The 14,936-nt window shown below is 38.4% G+C and overlaps 1 protein-coding gene across 3 annotated transcripts in view; it reads left to right on the forward strand.

The window, feature by feature from the left end:
- Positions 1-14,936, forward strand: part of B3GLCT (beta 3-glucosyltransferase) — a 125,547-nt gene that overhangs the window by 44,107 nt on the left and 66,504 nt on the right. For all 3 annotated transcript variants that reach the window (XM_509616.9, XM_054665170.2, XM_054665172.2), the window contains 2 exons: positions 2,941-3,017; positions 3,774-3,885. In XM_509616.9, the coding sequence (XP_509616.5) occupies positions 2,941-3,017; positions 3,774-3,885 (189 nt within the window). The remainder of the gene's footprint in view (positions 1-2,940; positions 3,018-3,773; positions 3,886-14,936) is intronic.

Below are 14,936 nucleotides of genomic sequence, written 5' to 3' on the forward strand. Positions count from 1 at the left end.
GCATGCATGAATGCCTTTACTATGTCTTTATTCCAGACAGCCCTTGGTAATGTTGAATAACATTTTCTTATTTTCCCCTTGAATTTTAATTTGAAAACTATTTCTTAGTTATTCAGCCAGTTACTTATTTAAAAACTTGCTTTGAGACTAGGCACGGTGGCTCATGCCTGTAATCCCAGCACTTTGGGAGGCCGAGGCGGGTGGATCACCTGAAATCAGGAGTTGGAGACCAGCCTGGCCAACATGGTGAAACCCTGTCTCTACTAATAACACAAAAATTAGCCAGGCGTGGTGGTGCACCCCTGTAATCCCAGCTACTCGGGAGGCTGAGGCAAGAGAATCACTTGAACCTGGGAGGCAGAGGTTGCAGTGAGCCGAGATTGTGCCATTGCACTACAGCCTGGGTGACAAGAGCGAAACTCTGTCTCCAAAAATAAAAATAAAAACTTGCTTTGAATCTAAAAATGGTATCATTTAGTGACACTACCTTTAAGGAGATCTAAATCTTGTGATGGTGATAGATGGAACATAAATTATTATAATCCTAAGTGGTAGGAACTGAGATAAGATCATTTGATAGAAAATTTTATTGCACCCTTTTTGATAATTACCTTTAAGGTGCTACTACATCTAAGTGTAATATTACATCTGTTTGGGTCTCTGTGTGCATTCATATATATATATATGTGTATATATGTGTGTATATATATGTATATGACAAGAATAAAAGCTCTTGGGCATTTTTGGGGATTAGTAGATTAAAATTTATTTATAATTAAGATGACTTTGGCTTAATCAAGAGTTAATCAAGAGCAGGTTTCTGAGTGCCAAAGTAGCACCTACTTTGTATTTTTGAGTACTCACCTTTGGAGAGTGTTATTAACAAGGCATGCTAGCTTTTGAAATGTTGTTATATGGAGATACAGAGAGACAGAAAATTTGACTGATCTTGTATTCACAAACTGAAGCAAATATGAAATCTAGTATATGATTTACTAAACAAATATAATGGAGCTATGAATTACTTTAATCTACTGATAATCCATAGAGTTTATTTCAATCTAGGATGTGATTCCTTGTTTGCACCACCTAAACCTTTGCCTCCCACATTTTATGTTGTGGCAGAATTATTAATAAGCTTGTCTTCTAATCTCTCCCAGGAAAGTGTCTTTGTAGCCTTTCTGCTGAGGTTACTGTCAAGGTATCAAAGGAAGCCTTTTCTCAGTTAATAGCTGTTGATATTACATTATATATATCCTATAACTAGGAAGTATAATACTTGTTTGGAAGTAAATTTTTGAGGTGCATTCATTTTCCTTCAGTGTTTAAAAAACTTAGCTATGTTTTAATTGAAGGATTTTTAAAGCATATATCTCATTGTTCTATCATCTTGACACAAATATTTTCACTTTCTGGTTCCTCTAGTCTCTGTTCATCTAGGATTTTGTTTTATTCTTGGAATCATGTCTGGTTTTTTTCTATTAAACATAAAGATATTTCCGTTGTTATAAAGTTTTCATCATAATTTTAATTGATACATAATAACTCATTAGCTACTTTTATGTAAAACTTTAAAAAGTATTTGCTATATTTCTTTTCTTGTCTAGCTCACATTTGCATTTACCCATAATTATTCCAAAGTTTTATGCAAATACTAACGTCATTAGTTTCTTTACACATGATTTTCTGCTCTTATGTTATCCTTCATGAATATATATATTTGCTGGAATTTTAAAAAGACAATGAAAATTACTGCATAATTCAGAAGTAACAGTAGGAAGGCCCTGAATTATTTATATTCGGTAAATGCTAATTCAGCCTTAAGGTTTGCTCTTTCTAACATACCACATTGTTTGTCTGATTTAACCTGTGATTACTGTTTTTTGCATTTCATATTTCTACATGGAAGTTGAAATGAATATTATATAAAATAAATGAGATTTACTTGAAATTTAATTCCAAAGATTTACATTAAAGACTATTCTCTTCTTAAATAATAAATATCTATGAACTTTAAGACGGCTGTGAAATCCACATCAGTGCAGTAATATTTCAGATACTTAGGTACTTGTTCTTGAATTCTTTTGTCTGTAATGGTTACTAGGAATATAGTTTTATAGCTAGTATAAAACACAGGATATAATAAAGTTTGTTGGGGGAGGAGGTTTAAGCATATGAGATATGAAATTTTTGACTTTTGGCTTTTGTAACAACTTGAAATATAGCGAATAGTGTTTTGCTTCAAAGCTAACACTCGTAGCCTTAAAAATATTAATCTCTCTTTATATATGTATACATAATTTATGTAAGCACAGTTGTGCCTTATTTCTGAATTTTAGTTCCTCCTATGCTTATAAATTTGTCAATTCCATTATTATGCTATTCCTATTATTGCCTGAGTAATTAAGGATTATATTTCTAGACCAAAACTTTTTGTTATCAGGGTATTTTAATGTGTTTAGAGAACTTTAAAAAGTAATTTTTGCACATGAGGTAGATCAAATATTGTATCCTCTAGTTTAGCCAAAGGGTTTTCATTTTCACATGTTCCATATGTTGTATATAAAATAAAAAACTGCTTCTGTGCCTCTGAGTTATCCCTGACTACTTCCCCCAGGCTCTTCCCTTCAAGTCACCTTCACAGATTTCAGGTTGGCTCGGAGTCACGGAAGACCCTCCTTGTAGGTCTTGAGCTCTGTTTGGGTGTGTGGGTGGTGCAGAGTGTAGAGGTTGCATGGATTCAGCCAAAATACTTCATTTCCAGTAGCTCCTGGAGAAAATGAGGAAAAAGAAGTGGTTTGAAGAGTACCATGTCAGGTCTCTAGAAACAGCTGCATTTTAAGCCAAGCCTTTTCTTTTTTTCTTTTTTCTTTTCTTTTTTTTTACTTTTTTTCGGAGTAGTCAATTCATACTTATCTTCTTTGATCGTTGTTTTCTCAGGAGCTCCCCAGTGTCCTCCTCCTTCATCAGCTGGCTAAACAAGAAGGTGCATGGACCATACTTCCGTTGTTACCGCAGTACGTTTGTTTAACTCACGTGTGAATTACTGACATTCCTACCTGAACACTTTTACGCCCTTAGTCTTTTTATTAAGAGGGTGTGGTTTTCCTCAGTCAGTAAGTGAAGTAAATTTGAGTTTTACTTTTTATGATTACTACCTTAACCAAATTTCTTGATGATTGGTTCTTAATCATGAATAGCTTTTTCTTTTTTTTTGGAGACAGAGTCTCGCTCTGTCGCTAGGCTGGAGTGCAGTGGTGACTTGGCTCCTGCAAGCTCTGCCTCATGGGTTCAAGCAATTCTCCTGCCTCAGCCTCCCGAGTAGCTGTGACTACAGGCGTGCACCACCACTCCCAGTTAATTTTTTATTTTTAGTATAGATGAGATTTTACCATGTTGACCAGGATGGCCTTGATCTGTTGACCTTGTGATCCGTCTGCCTTGGCCTCCCAAAGTGCTGGGATAACAGGCGTGAGCCACCACACCCTGCCCTATATATGCTTTTTCTTAAAGAATAAAATGCTTCAAGTTGATATTTGGAAATTATTTATCCCCTGAACTAGTGTTATTATGGAGAGAATTAACTTTAAGAACTCCAGCTGTTTTTTAAACCATTAGCATCTGGCTTTTCTATAAGCTGAAGAAAAATATAGAGAAAAAAATTAGATATGCCATTCTGTGTACCCTTCATTCACTTCCTACTGATCAGTTTTAAACCTTATTATTAACTTATTTTACAGAAGTGATTACTGAAACTTGTTTCTTTTGGTCAGCTTTTCTGTAACATATAGCAGAAATTCATCTTGGATTTTCTTCTGTGAAGAAGAGACAAGAATACAGATTCCAAAACTCTTGGAAACCCTCAGAAGATATGACCCCTCTAAGGTGAATATAACTTCAATTCCAGTTCTTATTTTGGGGGACAGTGTTTCAAAGGAGATTTAATTTTGATTAAGAAGCTTTTGAATCTAATAAAAAACCACTTAGTTTAAAATTAAAAAGAATGAAACATTGTTGAATATCTGAGATATGTTAAGTAATGCTCTTTGAAGTTTGTAGCTTATAGAGGGACAGAGCTTATAATGAGCCATTTTAAATGAAAAAAATCTGTTAATATATGTGTTAGCAATTTCAGAGAGTTGGAAACTATAACTTGAAGTTCGTAAACTGCTTTTCTTAGCAATAAACTTAAGTTGGCTATTTCTGCTTATTAGACAGTGACCATATATTATTTTAGATAGAAAATTTTTTTTGAGTGCCAGCTGTATACTGAGCACTGTGGATGGCGGAGGCTAGAACAAAACAGACAGCGATTCTGACCATGTGGGTGGCACAGAATAGCAGGGAGAACAGACCATTAGAGAAGCAGTTATGGTTAGAAGAAAAACATCTCTAATAAGGAAGACTAGGGTGCTGTTAGAAGCATATAACAGGGGTATGGAATCTAACCTGGGAGGGTCAGGACAGGAAGTGACATTTAATCTGAGTTCTGTAGGATGAGTAGGAGTTAGCAAGAGAGAAAGAGGGTCTACGCCAGGCAGAGGGAACACGATTTGAGAAAGAATGGGGGTGGGAAGGGATGTATCTTGAACTAGAGGAACTCAGTGAAGTCCACTACTGCTTTTACATTTTCAGATCTTGTTTTTATTTCGTGCAGATTTGATAGAGCAACTGGATTTTGTTTGCCTTGAAATCCCTAGCCCTTAGCAGAGTGTTTAACACTTAGTAGGTGGTCAGTGAATATTTGCAAATGACTTTATAACCCTGTAATAATCAGTTTTGCTGCTGGGCTATGTTCAAAGGCTCGTTAGGTTTAGAGAGCTGCCTTGGAAATGTGTCAAGAGTAAATCGAGCTCATTCAGTTCTCTTTCAGAGGAAGGAAGCCCAGGTTACAACCTGATCACTTTTTGGAATTCTTTAAACTTGAGATAAGCAGAGATGGGCCCTTTCTGGTCCCAGTGGAAACCTGTCCCACCCACCTTCGGATGCTCGCTCCTGAGATGAATCAGATGTAATGAGCTCATGGGGAATAAAAGGCAAGCTTCTGGGTTCTGCTCGGTTTGTTGATGTAGATGTCAAACACTGGGCAACAGTGATCGTTAGATTAATTTCTCCAACCCTGGAAAGCCTGTTACTATAATAGAAACCACTGCTTTTGATGATCTTTAAATGCTGGAAAGATCCATTATGATTTTTCTTCATGCTTTTAATTTCTGGGAAGCTTTAGATATAATTGGATGAGAAGGTCATTGGGTTAAAAAAATAATTCTTTCAAAGAGAAGAATTATGAACCTGTCTCATCCAGTCTTTTCAGATGACACTAACCAGCATCTGTGCACTTTCTGCCATGTTTTACGCAAACCATTTGTTAGGCTTTTATGTTTCCTTTTGGCTTGGGAAAAACTCCCAAATCTTTTTTAGGATGTAGGAGTTTTCACCTCCTCCTAGTGTTCATTTCACCTGGAGGTTATTTTTCCATTATCCATAGCTCTAATTCTGTACAGGAGATGGTGACTCACTTTGCTTTTTAATGAAAATTGGGATGATAAATTTAAAAGTTCAAAGCAAGTTCATGAAAAGCAAGTACAGAACAGAGGTAAAAGGAGATGTTTTCTCCTTCTTTTCAGAACTCTGCCATGTGTAAAAAAAAAACATCCAGGATGCTTTATTTCTTTTGAGACTAACAGTAAGAAATGATAAAGATTATATAATGTTGAAGTTAGCTCAAACCAGTGTGATTTTTTTGTCCTCTACCATTTGAAGGGAAAAAAGTATAAAGCAAACCTGGCTTTGATATTTACACAAATAAACTTTGAGTACATTAAAATAATTATGTAATGTGTGAGGGTATAAGGTATTTTGTTTGATTCTGATTTATTTCCTTCATCATCTTTCAGTCATTCTTACTAATGCAAATGTATACTGTCAAAATATTTTAAATGTAAAACTTTAACTTTTATTAATCTTTATTAAATTGCCTTCCTCGGTGATTTCTATAAATTTTTGTATGTTGTTTGAAGTCTTTCCTTTGTAACCACAGTATGCTTTTAATATATGTGTATTTTATGAGGTGTGTTGACTTTATTTTGTTTTATTTTATTTTTTGAGACAGAGTCTCGTTCTGTCACCCAGGCCGGAGTGCAGTGGTGCAGTCTTGGCTCACTGCAACCTCCACCTCCCAGGTTCAATCAATTCTTGTGCCTCAGCCTCCCAAGTAGCTGGGATTACAGTCTTGCACCAGCAAACCTGAGTAATTTTTGAATTTTTAGTAAAGATGGGATTTTGCCCTGTTGGCCAGTCTGGTCTTGAACTCCTGGTCTCAAGTGATCTGCCTGCCTCAGCCTCCAAAAGTGCTGGGATTACAGGCATGGAGCCACCACACCTGGCCTAAATTTATTTTTAATAGAGATAAAACACAGGTGCTTGTAAAAAGTAATTCTGAGGGGCGTCCGCCATTGCTGAGGCTTGAGTAGGCAATTTTACCCTCACAGTGTAAACAAAGCCACCAGGAAGTTCAAACTGGGTGGAGCCCACCACAGCCCAGCAAGGCCTCTGCCGCCAGACTGCCTGTTAAGATTCCCTCCTCTCTGGGCAGGGCATCTCTGAAAAAAGGCAGCAGCCCCAGTCAGAGACTTATAGATAAAACCTCCACCTCCCTGGGACAGAGAACCTGGGGGAAGGGGCAGTTATGGGCGCCACTTCAGCAGACTTAAATGTCCCTACCTGGCAGCTCTGAAGAGAGCAGCGGATCTCTCAGCACAGTGTTTGAGCTCTGATAAGGGACAGCCTCCCTCCTGAAGTGGGTCCCTGAACCTCCGTGTAGCCTGACTGGGAGACACCTCCCAGTAGGGGCCGACAGACACCTCATACAGGAGAGCTCTGACTGGCATCTGGCAGGTGCTCCTCTGGGATGAAGCTTCCAGAGGAGGGAACAGGCAGCAATCTTTGTGGTTCTGCACCCTCCACCGGGGATACCCAGGCAAACAGGATCTGGAACGGATCTCCAGCAAACTCCAGCAGACCTGTAGCAGGGGGCCAGACTGTTAGAAGGAAAACTAATAAACAGAAAGGAATAGTATCAACATCAACAAAAAGGACGTCCACTCAGAGACCCCCTCCGAAGGTCACCGACTTCAAAGACCAAACGTAGATAAATCCATGAAGATTGGGGAGAAACCAGCACAAAACGGCTGAAAATCCCAAAAACCAGAACACCTCTTCTCCTTCAAAGGATCACAACTCCTCACCAGCAAGGGAACAAAACTGGATGGAGAATGAGTTTGACGAATTGACAGAAGTAGGCTTCCGAAGGTGGGTAATAACAAACTCCTTCAAGCTAAAGGAGCATGTTCTAACCCAATGCAAGGAAGCTAAGAACCTTGAAAAAAGGTTATAGGAATTGCTAACTAGAATAACCAGTTTAGAGAAGAACGTAAATGACCTGATGGAGCTGAAAAACACAGCACAAGCACTTTGTGAAGCATACCCAAGTACCAATAGCCGAATCGATCAAGTGGAAGAAAGGATATCAGAGATTGAAGATAATGAAATAAAGCAAGAAGACAAGATTAGAGAAAAAAGAGTGAAAAGAAATGAATAAAGCCTCCAAGAAATATGGGACTATGTGAAAAGACCAAATCTACATTTGATTGCTGTACCTGAAAGTGATGGGGAGAATGGAACCAAGTTGGAAAACACTCTTCAGGATATTATCCGGGAGAATTTCCCCAACGTAGCAAAGCAGGTCAACATTCAAACTCAGAAATATGGAGAACACTACAAAGATACTCCTTGAGAAGAGCAACCCCAAGACACATAGTCGTCAGATTCACCAAGGTTGAAATGAAGGAAAAAATGTTAAGGGCAGCCAGCGGGAAAGTCCGGTTACCCACAAAAGGAAGCCCATCAGACTAACAGTGGATCTCTCAGCAGAAACCCTAGAAGCCAGAAGAGAGTGTGTGCCAATATGCAACATTCTTAAAGAAAGGAATTTTCAACCCAGAATTTTCATATCCAGCCAAACTAAGCTTCATAAGGGAAGGAGAAATAAAATCCTTTACAGACAAAGAAATGCTGAGAGATTTTGTCACCACCAGGCCTGCCCTGCGAGAGCTCCTGAAGGAAGCAGTAAGCATGGAAAGGAACAACCAGTACCAGCCACTGCAAAAACATACCAAATTGTAAAGACCATTGATGCTATGAAGAAACTGCATCAACTAAGGGGCAAAATAACCAGCTAGCATCAAAATGGCAGGATCAGATTTACACATAACAATATTAACCTTAAATGTAAATGGGCTAAATGCTCCAATTAAAAGACACAGACTGGCAAATTGGATAAAGAGTTAAGACCCATCAGTGTGCTGTGTTTGGGAGACCCATCTCATGTGCAAAGACACACATAGGCTCAAAAAGGGATGGAGGAAGATTTACCAAGCAAATGGAAGGCCAAAAAAAAGCGGGGGTTGCAATCCTAGTCTCTGATAAAACAGACTTTAAACTAAGAAAGATCGAAAGAGACAAAGAAGGGCATTGCATAATGGTAAAGGGATCAACACAACAAGAAAAGCTAACTGTCCTAAATATATGCACTCAATACAGGAGCACCCAGATTCATAAAGCAAGCTCTTAGAGACCTACACAGAGACTTAGACTCCCACACAATAATGGAGACTTTAACACCCCACTGTCAGTATTAGACAGATCAACAAGACAGAAAATTAACAAGGATATCCAGGACCTGAACTCAGCTCTGGACCAAGCAGACCTAGCAGACCTCTACAGAACTCTCCACTCCAAATCAACAGAATATACATTCTTCTCAGCAACACATCACTCTTATTCTAAAATTGACCACATAATTGGAAGTAAAACACTCCTCAGCAAATGCAAAAGAACGGAAATCATAACAGTCTCTCAGACAACAGTGCAATCAAATTAGAACTCAGGACTAAGAAACTCACTCAAAACCGCACAACTACGTGGAAACTGAACAACCTGCTCCTGAATGACTACTGGGTAAATAACGAAACGAAAGCAGAAATAAAGATGTCCTTTGAAACCAATGAGAACAAACGCACAACATACCAGACTCTCTGGGACACATTTAAAGAAGTGTGTAGAGGGAAATCTGTAGCACTAAATGCCCATAAGAGAAGGCAGGAAAGATCGAAAATCGACACTCTAACATCACAATTAAAAGAACTTGAGAAGACCGGGCGCGGTGGCTCATGCCTGTAATCCTAGCACTTTGGGAGGCCAAGGTCAGGAGATTGAGACCATCCTGGCTAGCATGGTGAAACCCCGTCTCTACTAAAAGTGCAAAAAAAAATTAGCTGAGCGTGGTGGCGGGTGCCTGTAGTCCCAGCTACTCGGGAGGCTGAGGCAGGAGAATGACATGAACCCGGGAGGTGGAGCTTGCAGCAGTTGGCCGAGATTGTGCCACTGCACTCCAGCCTGGGTGACAGAGTGAGACTCCATCTCAAAGAAAAAAAAAAAAAAAACTAGAGAAGCAAGAGCAAACAAATTCAAAAGCTAACAGAAGACAAGAAATAACTAAGATCAGAGCAGAACTGAAGGAGATAGAGACACAAAAAAACCCTTCAAAAAAAATCAATGAATCCAGGAGCTGGTTTTTTGAAAAGATCAACAAAATTGATAGACTGCTAGCCAGACTAATAAAGAAGAAAAGAGAGAAGAATCAAATAGATGCAATAAAAAATGATAAAGGGGATATCACCACCAATCCCACAGAAATACAAACTACTATCAGAGAATACTATAAACAACTCTATGCAAATAAACTAGAAAATCTAGAAGAAATGGATAAATTCCTGGACACATGCAAGACTAAACCAAGAAGAAGTCGAATCCCTGAATAGACCAATAGCAAGTTCTGTAATTGAGGCAGTAATTAATAGCCTACCAAACAAAAAAAGTCCAGGACCAGACAGATTCACAGCTGAATTCTACCAGAGTTACGAAGAGGAGCTGGTACCATTCCTTCTGAAACTACTCCAAACAATAGAAAAAGAGGGAATCCTCCCTAACTCATTTTATGAGGCCAGCATCATCCTGATACCAAAACCTGGCAGAGACACAACAATAAAAAAAGAAAATTTCAGGCCAGTATCCCTGATGAACATCAATGCGAAGATCCTCAATGCTGGCAAACCGAATCCGGCAGCACATCAAAAAGCTTATCCACCACGATCAAGTTGGCTTCATCCCTGGGATGCAAGGCTGGCTCAACATATGCAAATCAATAAATGTAATCCATCACATATACAGAACCACATGATTATCTCCATAGATGCAGAAAAGGCCTTTGACAAAATTCAACAGCCCTTCATGCTAAAAACTCTCAATAAACTTGGCATTGATGGAACTATCTCAAAATAATAAGAACTATTTATGACAAACCCACAGCCAATATCATACTGAATGGGCAAAAACTGGAAGCATTCGCTTTGAAAACTGGCACAAGACAAGGATGCTCTTCCTCACCACTCTTATTCAACATGGTATTGGAAGTTCTGGCCAGGGCAATCAGGCAAGAGAAAGAAATAAAGGGTATTCAATTAGGAAAAGAGGAAGTCAAATTGTCTCTGTTTGCAGATGACATGATTGTATATTTAGAAAACCCCATAGTGGCGAGGTGCAGGGACTCACACCTGTAATCCCAGCACTTTGGGAGGCCGAGGCGGGTGGATCACAAGGTCAGGAGTTTGAGACCAGTAAAACCCTGTCTCTACTAAAAATACAAAAAATTAGCTGGGCATAGTGGTGGGCGCCCGTAATCCCAGCTACTCGGGAGGCTGAGGCAGGAGAATAGCTTGAAGCCGGGAGGCGGAGGTTGCAGTGAGCTGAGATGGCACCACTGCACTCCCGCCCTGGTGACAGTGCAAGACGCTGTCTCAAAAAAAAAAAAAAAGAAAAAGAAAACCCCATCATCTCAAAAGCTCCTTAAGCTGGTAAGCAACTTCAGCAAAGTCTGAGGATACAAAATCAAGTGCAAAAATCACAAGCGTTCCTATACACCAATAACAGACAGAGAGCCAAATCATGAATGAACTCCCATTCACAGTTGCTACAAAGAGAATAAAATACATAGGAATACAACTTACAAGGGATGTGAAGGGCCTCTTCAAGCAGAACTACAAACCACTGCTTAAGGAAATAAGAGAGGACACAAACAAATGGAAAAACATTCCATGCTCATGGATAGGAAGAATCAGTATTGTGAAAATGGCCATACTGACCAAGGTAATTTATAGATTCAATGCTATCCTCATCAAGCTACCATTGACTTTCTTCACAGAATTGGAAAAAACTACTTTAAATTTCATGTGGAATGAAAAAAGAGTCCACATAGCCAAGACAATGCTAAGCAAAAAGAACAAAGCTGGAGGCATCATGCTATCTGACTTCAAACTATACTATAAGGCTACAGTAACAAAAACAGCATGGTACTGGTACCAAAACCAGATATATAGACCAATGGAACAGAACAGAGGCTTCAGAAGTAACACCACACATCTACAACCATCTGATCTTTGACAAACCTGATGAAAGCAATAGGGAAAGGATTCCCTATTTAATAAATGGTGTTTTGAAAACTGGCTAGGCATATGCAGAAAGCTGAAACTGGATCCCTTTCTTACACCTTATAAAAAAATTAAAATGGATTAAAGACTTAGATGTGAGACCTAAAACCATAAAAACCCCAGAAGAAAACCTAGGCAATACCATTCAGGACATAGGCATGGGCAAAGACTTCATGACGAAAACACCAAAAGCAATGGCAACAAAAACCAAAATTGACAAATGGCATCTGATTAAACTAAAGAGCTTCTGCACAGCAAAAGAAACTGTCATCAGACCAAACAGGCAACCTACAGAATGGGAGAAAATTTTTGCAATCTATCCATCTGACAAAGGGCTAATATCCAGAATCTACAAAGAACTTAAACAAATTTACGAGAAAAAATGCCATCAAAAAGTAGCCAGAGGATGTGAACAGACACTTCTCAAGACATTTATGCAGCCAAAAAACATATGAAAAAAAAGTTCATCATCACTGGTTTAGAGAAATGCAAATCAAAATTACAATGAGGTACCATCTCATGCCAGTTAGAATGGCGATCATTAAAAAGTCAGGAAACAACAGATGCTGGAGAGGATGTGGAGAAGTGGGAATGCTTTTACACTGTTGGTGGGAGTGTAAATTAGTTCAACCATTGTGGAAAACAGTGTGGCGATTCCTCAAGGATCTAGAAATACGATTTGACCCAGCAATCCCATTACTGGGTATATACCCAAAGGATTATAAATCATTCTACTATAAAGATACATGCACACATATGTTTATTGCGGCACTGTTCACAATAGCAAAGACTTGGAACCAATCCAAATGCTCATCAGTGATAGACTGGATAAAGAAAATGTGGCACATATACACCATGGAATACTATGCAGCCATAAAAAAGGACGAGTTCATGTCCTTGGCAGGGACATGGATGAAGCTGGAAACCATCATTTTCAGCAAACTAACACAAGAACAGAAAACCAAACACCACATGTTCTCACTCATAAGTGGGAGTTAATCAATGAGAACACATGGACACAGGGAGGGGAACATCACACACCAGAGCCTTGTGGGCGGTGGGGGGCTTAGGGAGGGATAGCATTAGGAGAAATACCTAATGTAGATGACAGGTTGATGGGTGCAGCAAACCACCATGGCGCATGTATATCTATGTAACAAAACTGTGCTTTCTGTACATGTACCCCAGAACTTTAAAAAAAAAAAAAGCAATAATTCTAAGATGCTAGTGGAACACTGAGTTATTCTTTTAAGGTTTTTCTTGATTATAATTGTCCTTTTAATGAAATCATTAAAAAAGTCATTAAGAAAGATTAGGGGAGTGGCTCTATGCATAGATTCTATAATAATTTTTTTAAAAGTAGTTTACAGCATAACCCACACAAAAATATTGAAAAACAATCATATACTATATAATAGCTGAATACTGCAATTAGGAGATAAAACATAACAACATGTTTTCCATAAAACTGTATTTGCAACCAGAGGTTTTAATCGTGAAAGGTTTTAATAGTGAAAGATTTGTAAGACAGTTTTCAAAATACACTGAGATGTTTATTTTCTTTATACAAGCTATATTGGCTTGGTATGTAAAATACAGTGATTTTCATATTGGTTAAGGTTTAGTCACTTGATAAAGAGCTTCATTATAGATTTTTTTTTAAGGTGTTGAATTTTTCATCTCAAGCTGAGGTCATTTGTCTTGGTTGTTACAGGGTATTCTTCTTACCCAGTAATGATTTAATATACCCATAGGCAAAGTATCAAGAAGAAAGTCATCATATGGATCTGTGAATCTAAATACATTTTTAATATTAGATGTAAAAATTAACAGCTGTCACATATGTTCAGTTATGACCTGTTGCTGAATTGAGGAAAAGTAGGACTGTGGGAGGTATTTGCAATACAACCACAAGCAGAATAAGGCTCTTAAGAAATACCTAAGAGTACTCATGTATGGTGTCTTCTTGATTTTATATTCTGATAAATAATAGAGAGTGAGGTGGTCTTGGTTGGGTAAGAGAAAATATACAAAACTTTTAGAACTTAGGGTACTTGATTCATATTGTATGCTCTAGTTTCTTCAGTAGAGGAGAGTTGCTTTTTAAATCTTTCCTGGACTTGCTACATTCATTTGACAAAAAGTTACTGTGCATCTATTACACGTTAGGTGTACTGGAGATATAGCAGTGAACAAAATGGACAACATCCCTGCCCACAAGGAGGTGATGTTCTTGTTTCAGGGGAGATAAGCAATAGAGAAAAATGCAAATATATAATGTGTCGGATGGTAACAAGTGCCATGGAGAAGAACAAAGCAGAATAAGGGAGTAAGGGATGCATTAGGAATGGGCTTACCTGTCTATATAGGGTGTTCAAGGAATACCTCATTCATCAGGTCACATTTGAACAGAGTGAAGGAACTGAGGGAGTCAGCCATGTACTCTCTTATGTTAAGCTGCCTACTTCATACTGTTGCTTATCTAATAGGAACCTAAAACTCGACATGTTCAAAACTGAACTCTCAATGTCTTTCTAAACCTCTTCCATCTTCAATCTTCCTCATCCAGAAATGCATCATCACTGTAACTGTCTATCCGGTTGCTCATATTAAAAACCTAAGACTTGAGATTGGTTCATCTTTTTTTCTTCAACTTCATGTTGGCATGACCAGCTGGTTCTACTTCCAAAATATATCTCCTGTCCATCTTCTCTCCATATTTAATACTACTATGCTGTTTCAGGCTATCCTCATCTCCTGCCTTGACCATTATTAGAGCCTCCTGTTTCAGTGGTTTCCCATTCCACCTAAGATATTTTTGCTGGGTATAGCATTCTGAGTTGGGAGCAATTTTCTTCCATTACTGTACAAATGCTCCACCATTGTCTTTCCCCTCTCATCATTTCTGTTGAAAACTCAACTGTATATCTTGTTTCTGTTTATTTGAAAAAAACATGTATACTGTCTCCCTCCATGACTTCCCCTGCTGCCAGCTGCTTTTAGGATATTCTCTATTTTTCATTTTCAACAGTGTTACCATTATGTGCCTATGTGTGATTTTCTTTGTATTTGTTCTCACCGGAGTTTATAGAGCTTCCTGAGTCTACAACTTGATGACTTTTGTTAGTTTTGGAAAATTCTAAGCCTGTATTCTTCAAGTATTCCTTCAGTTTCATTCTGTCTCTCCTTAGTTTCTAATGTCATGCATTTTAGCCCTTTTCCTTTTGTCTCATATTGCCATAGCTCTTTTCTTCCCTTTTTTTTTCTTATATCAGTCTGGATATTTTTTACCGGACTTGCTTTCCAGACTGTTAGTCTTCTCTGCTATTG

The sequence above is a fragment of the Pan troglodytes genome, chromosome 14 (genome assembly GCF_028858775.2).
Source record: "Pan troglodytes isolate AG18354 chromosome 14, NHGRI_mPanTro3-v2.0_pri, whole genome shotgun sequence".
Taxonomy (NCBI): Eukaryota; Metazoa; Chordata; class Mammalia; order Primates; family Hominidae; genus Pan; species Pan troglodytes.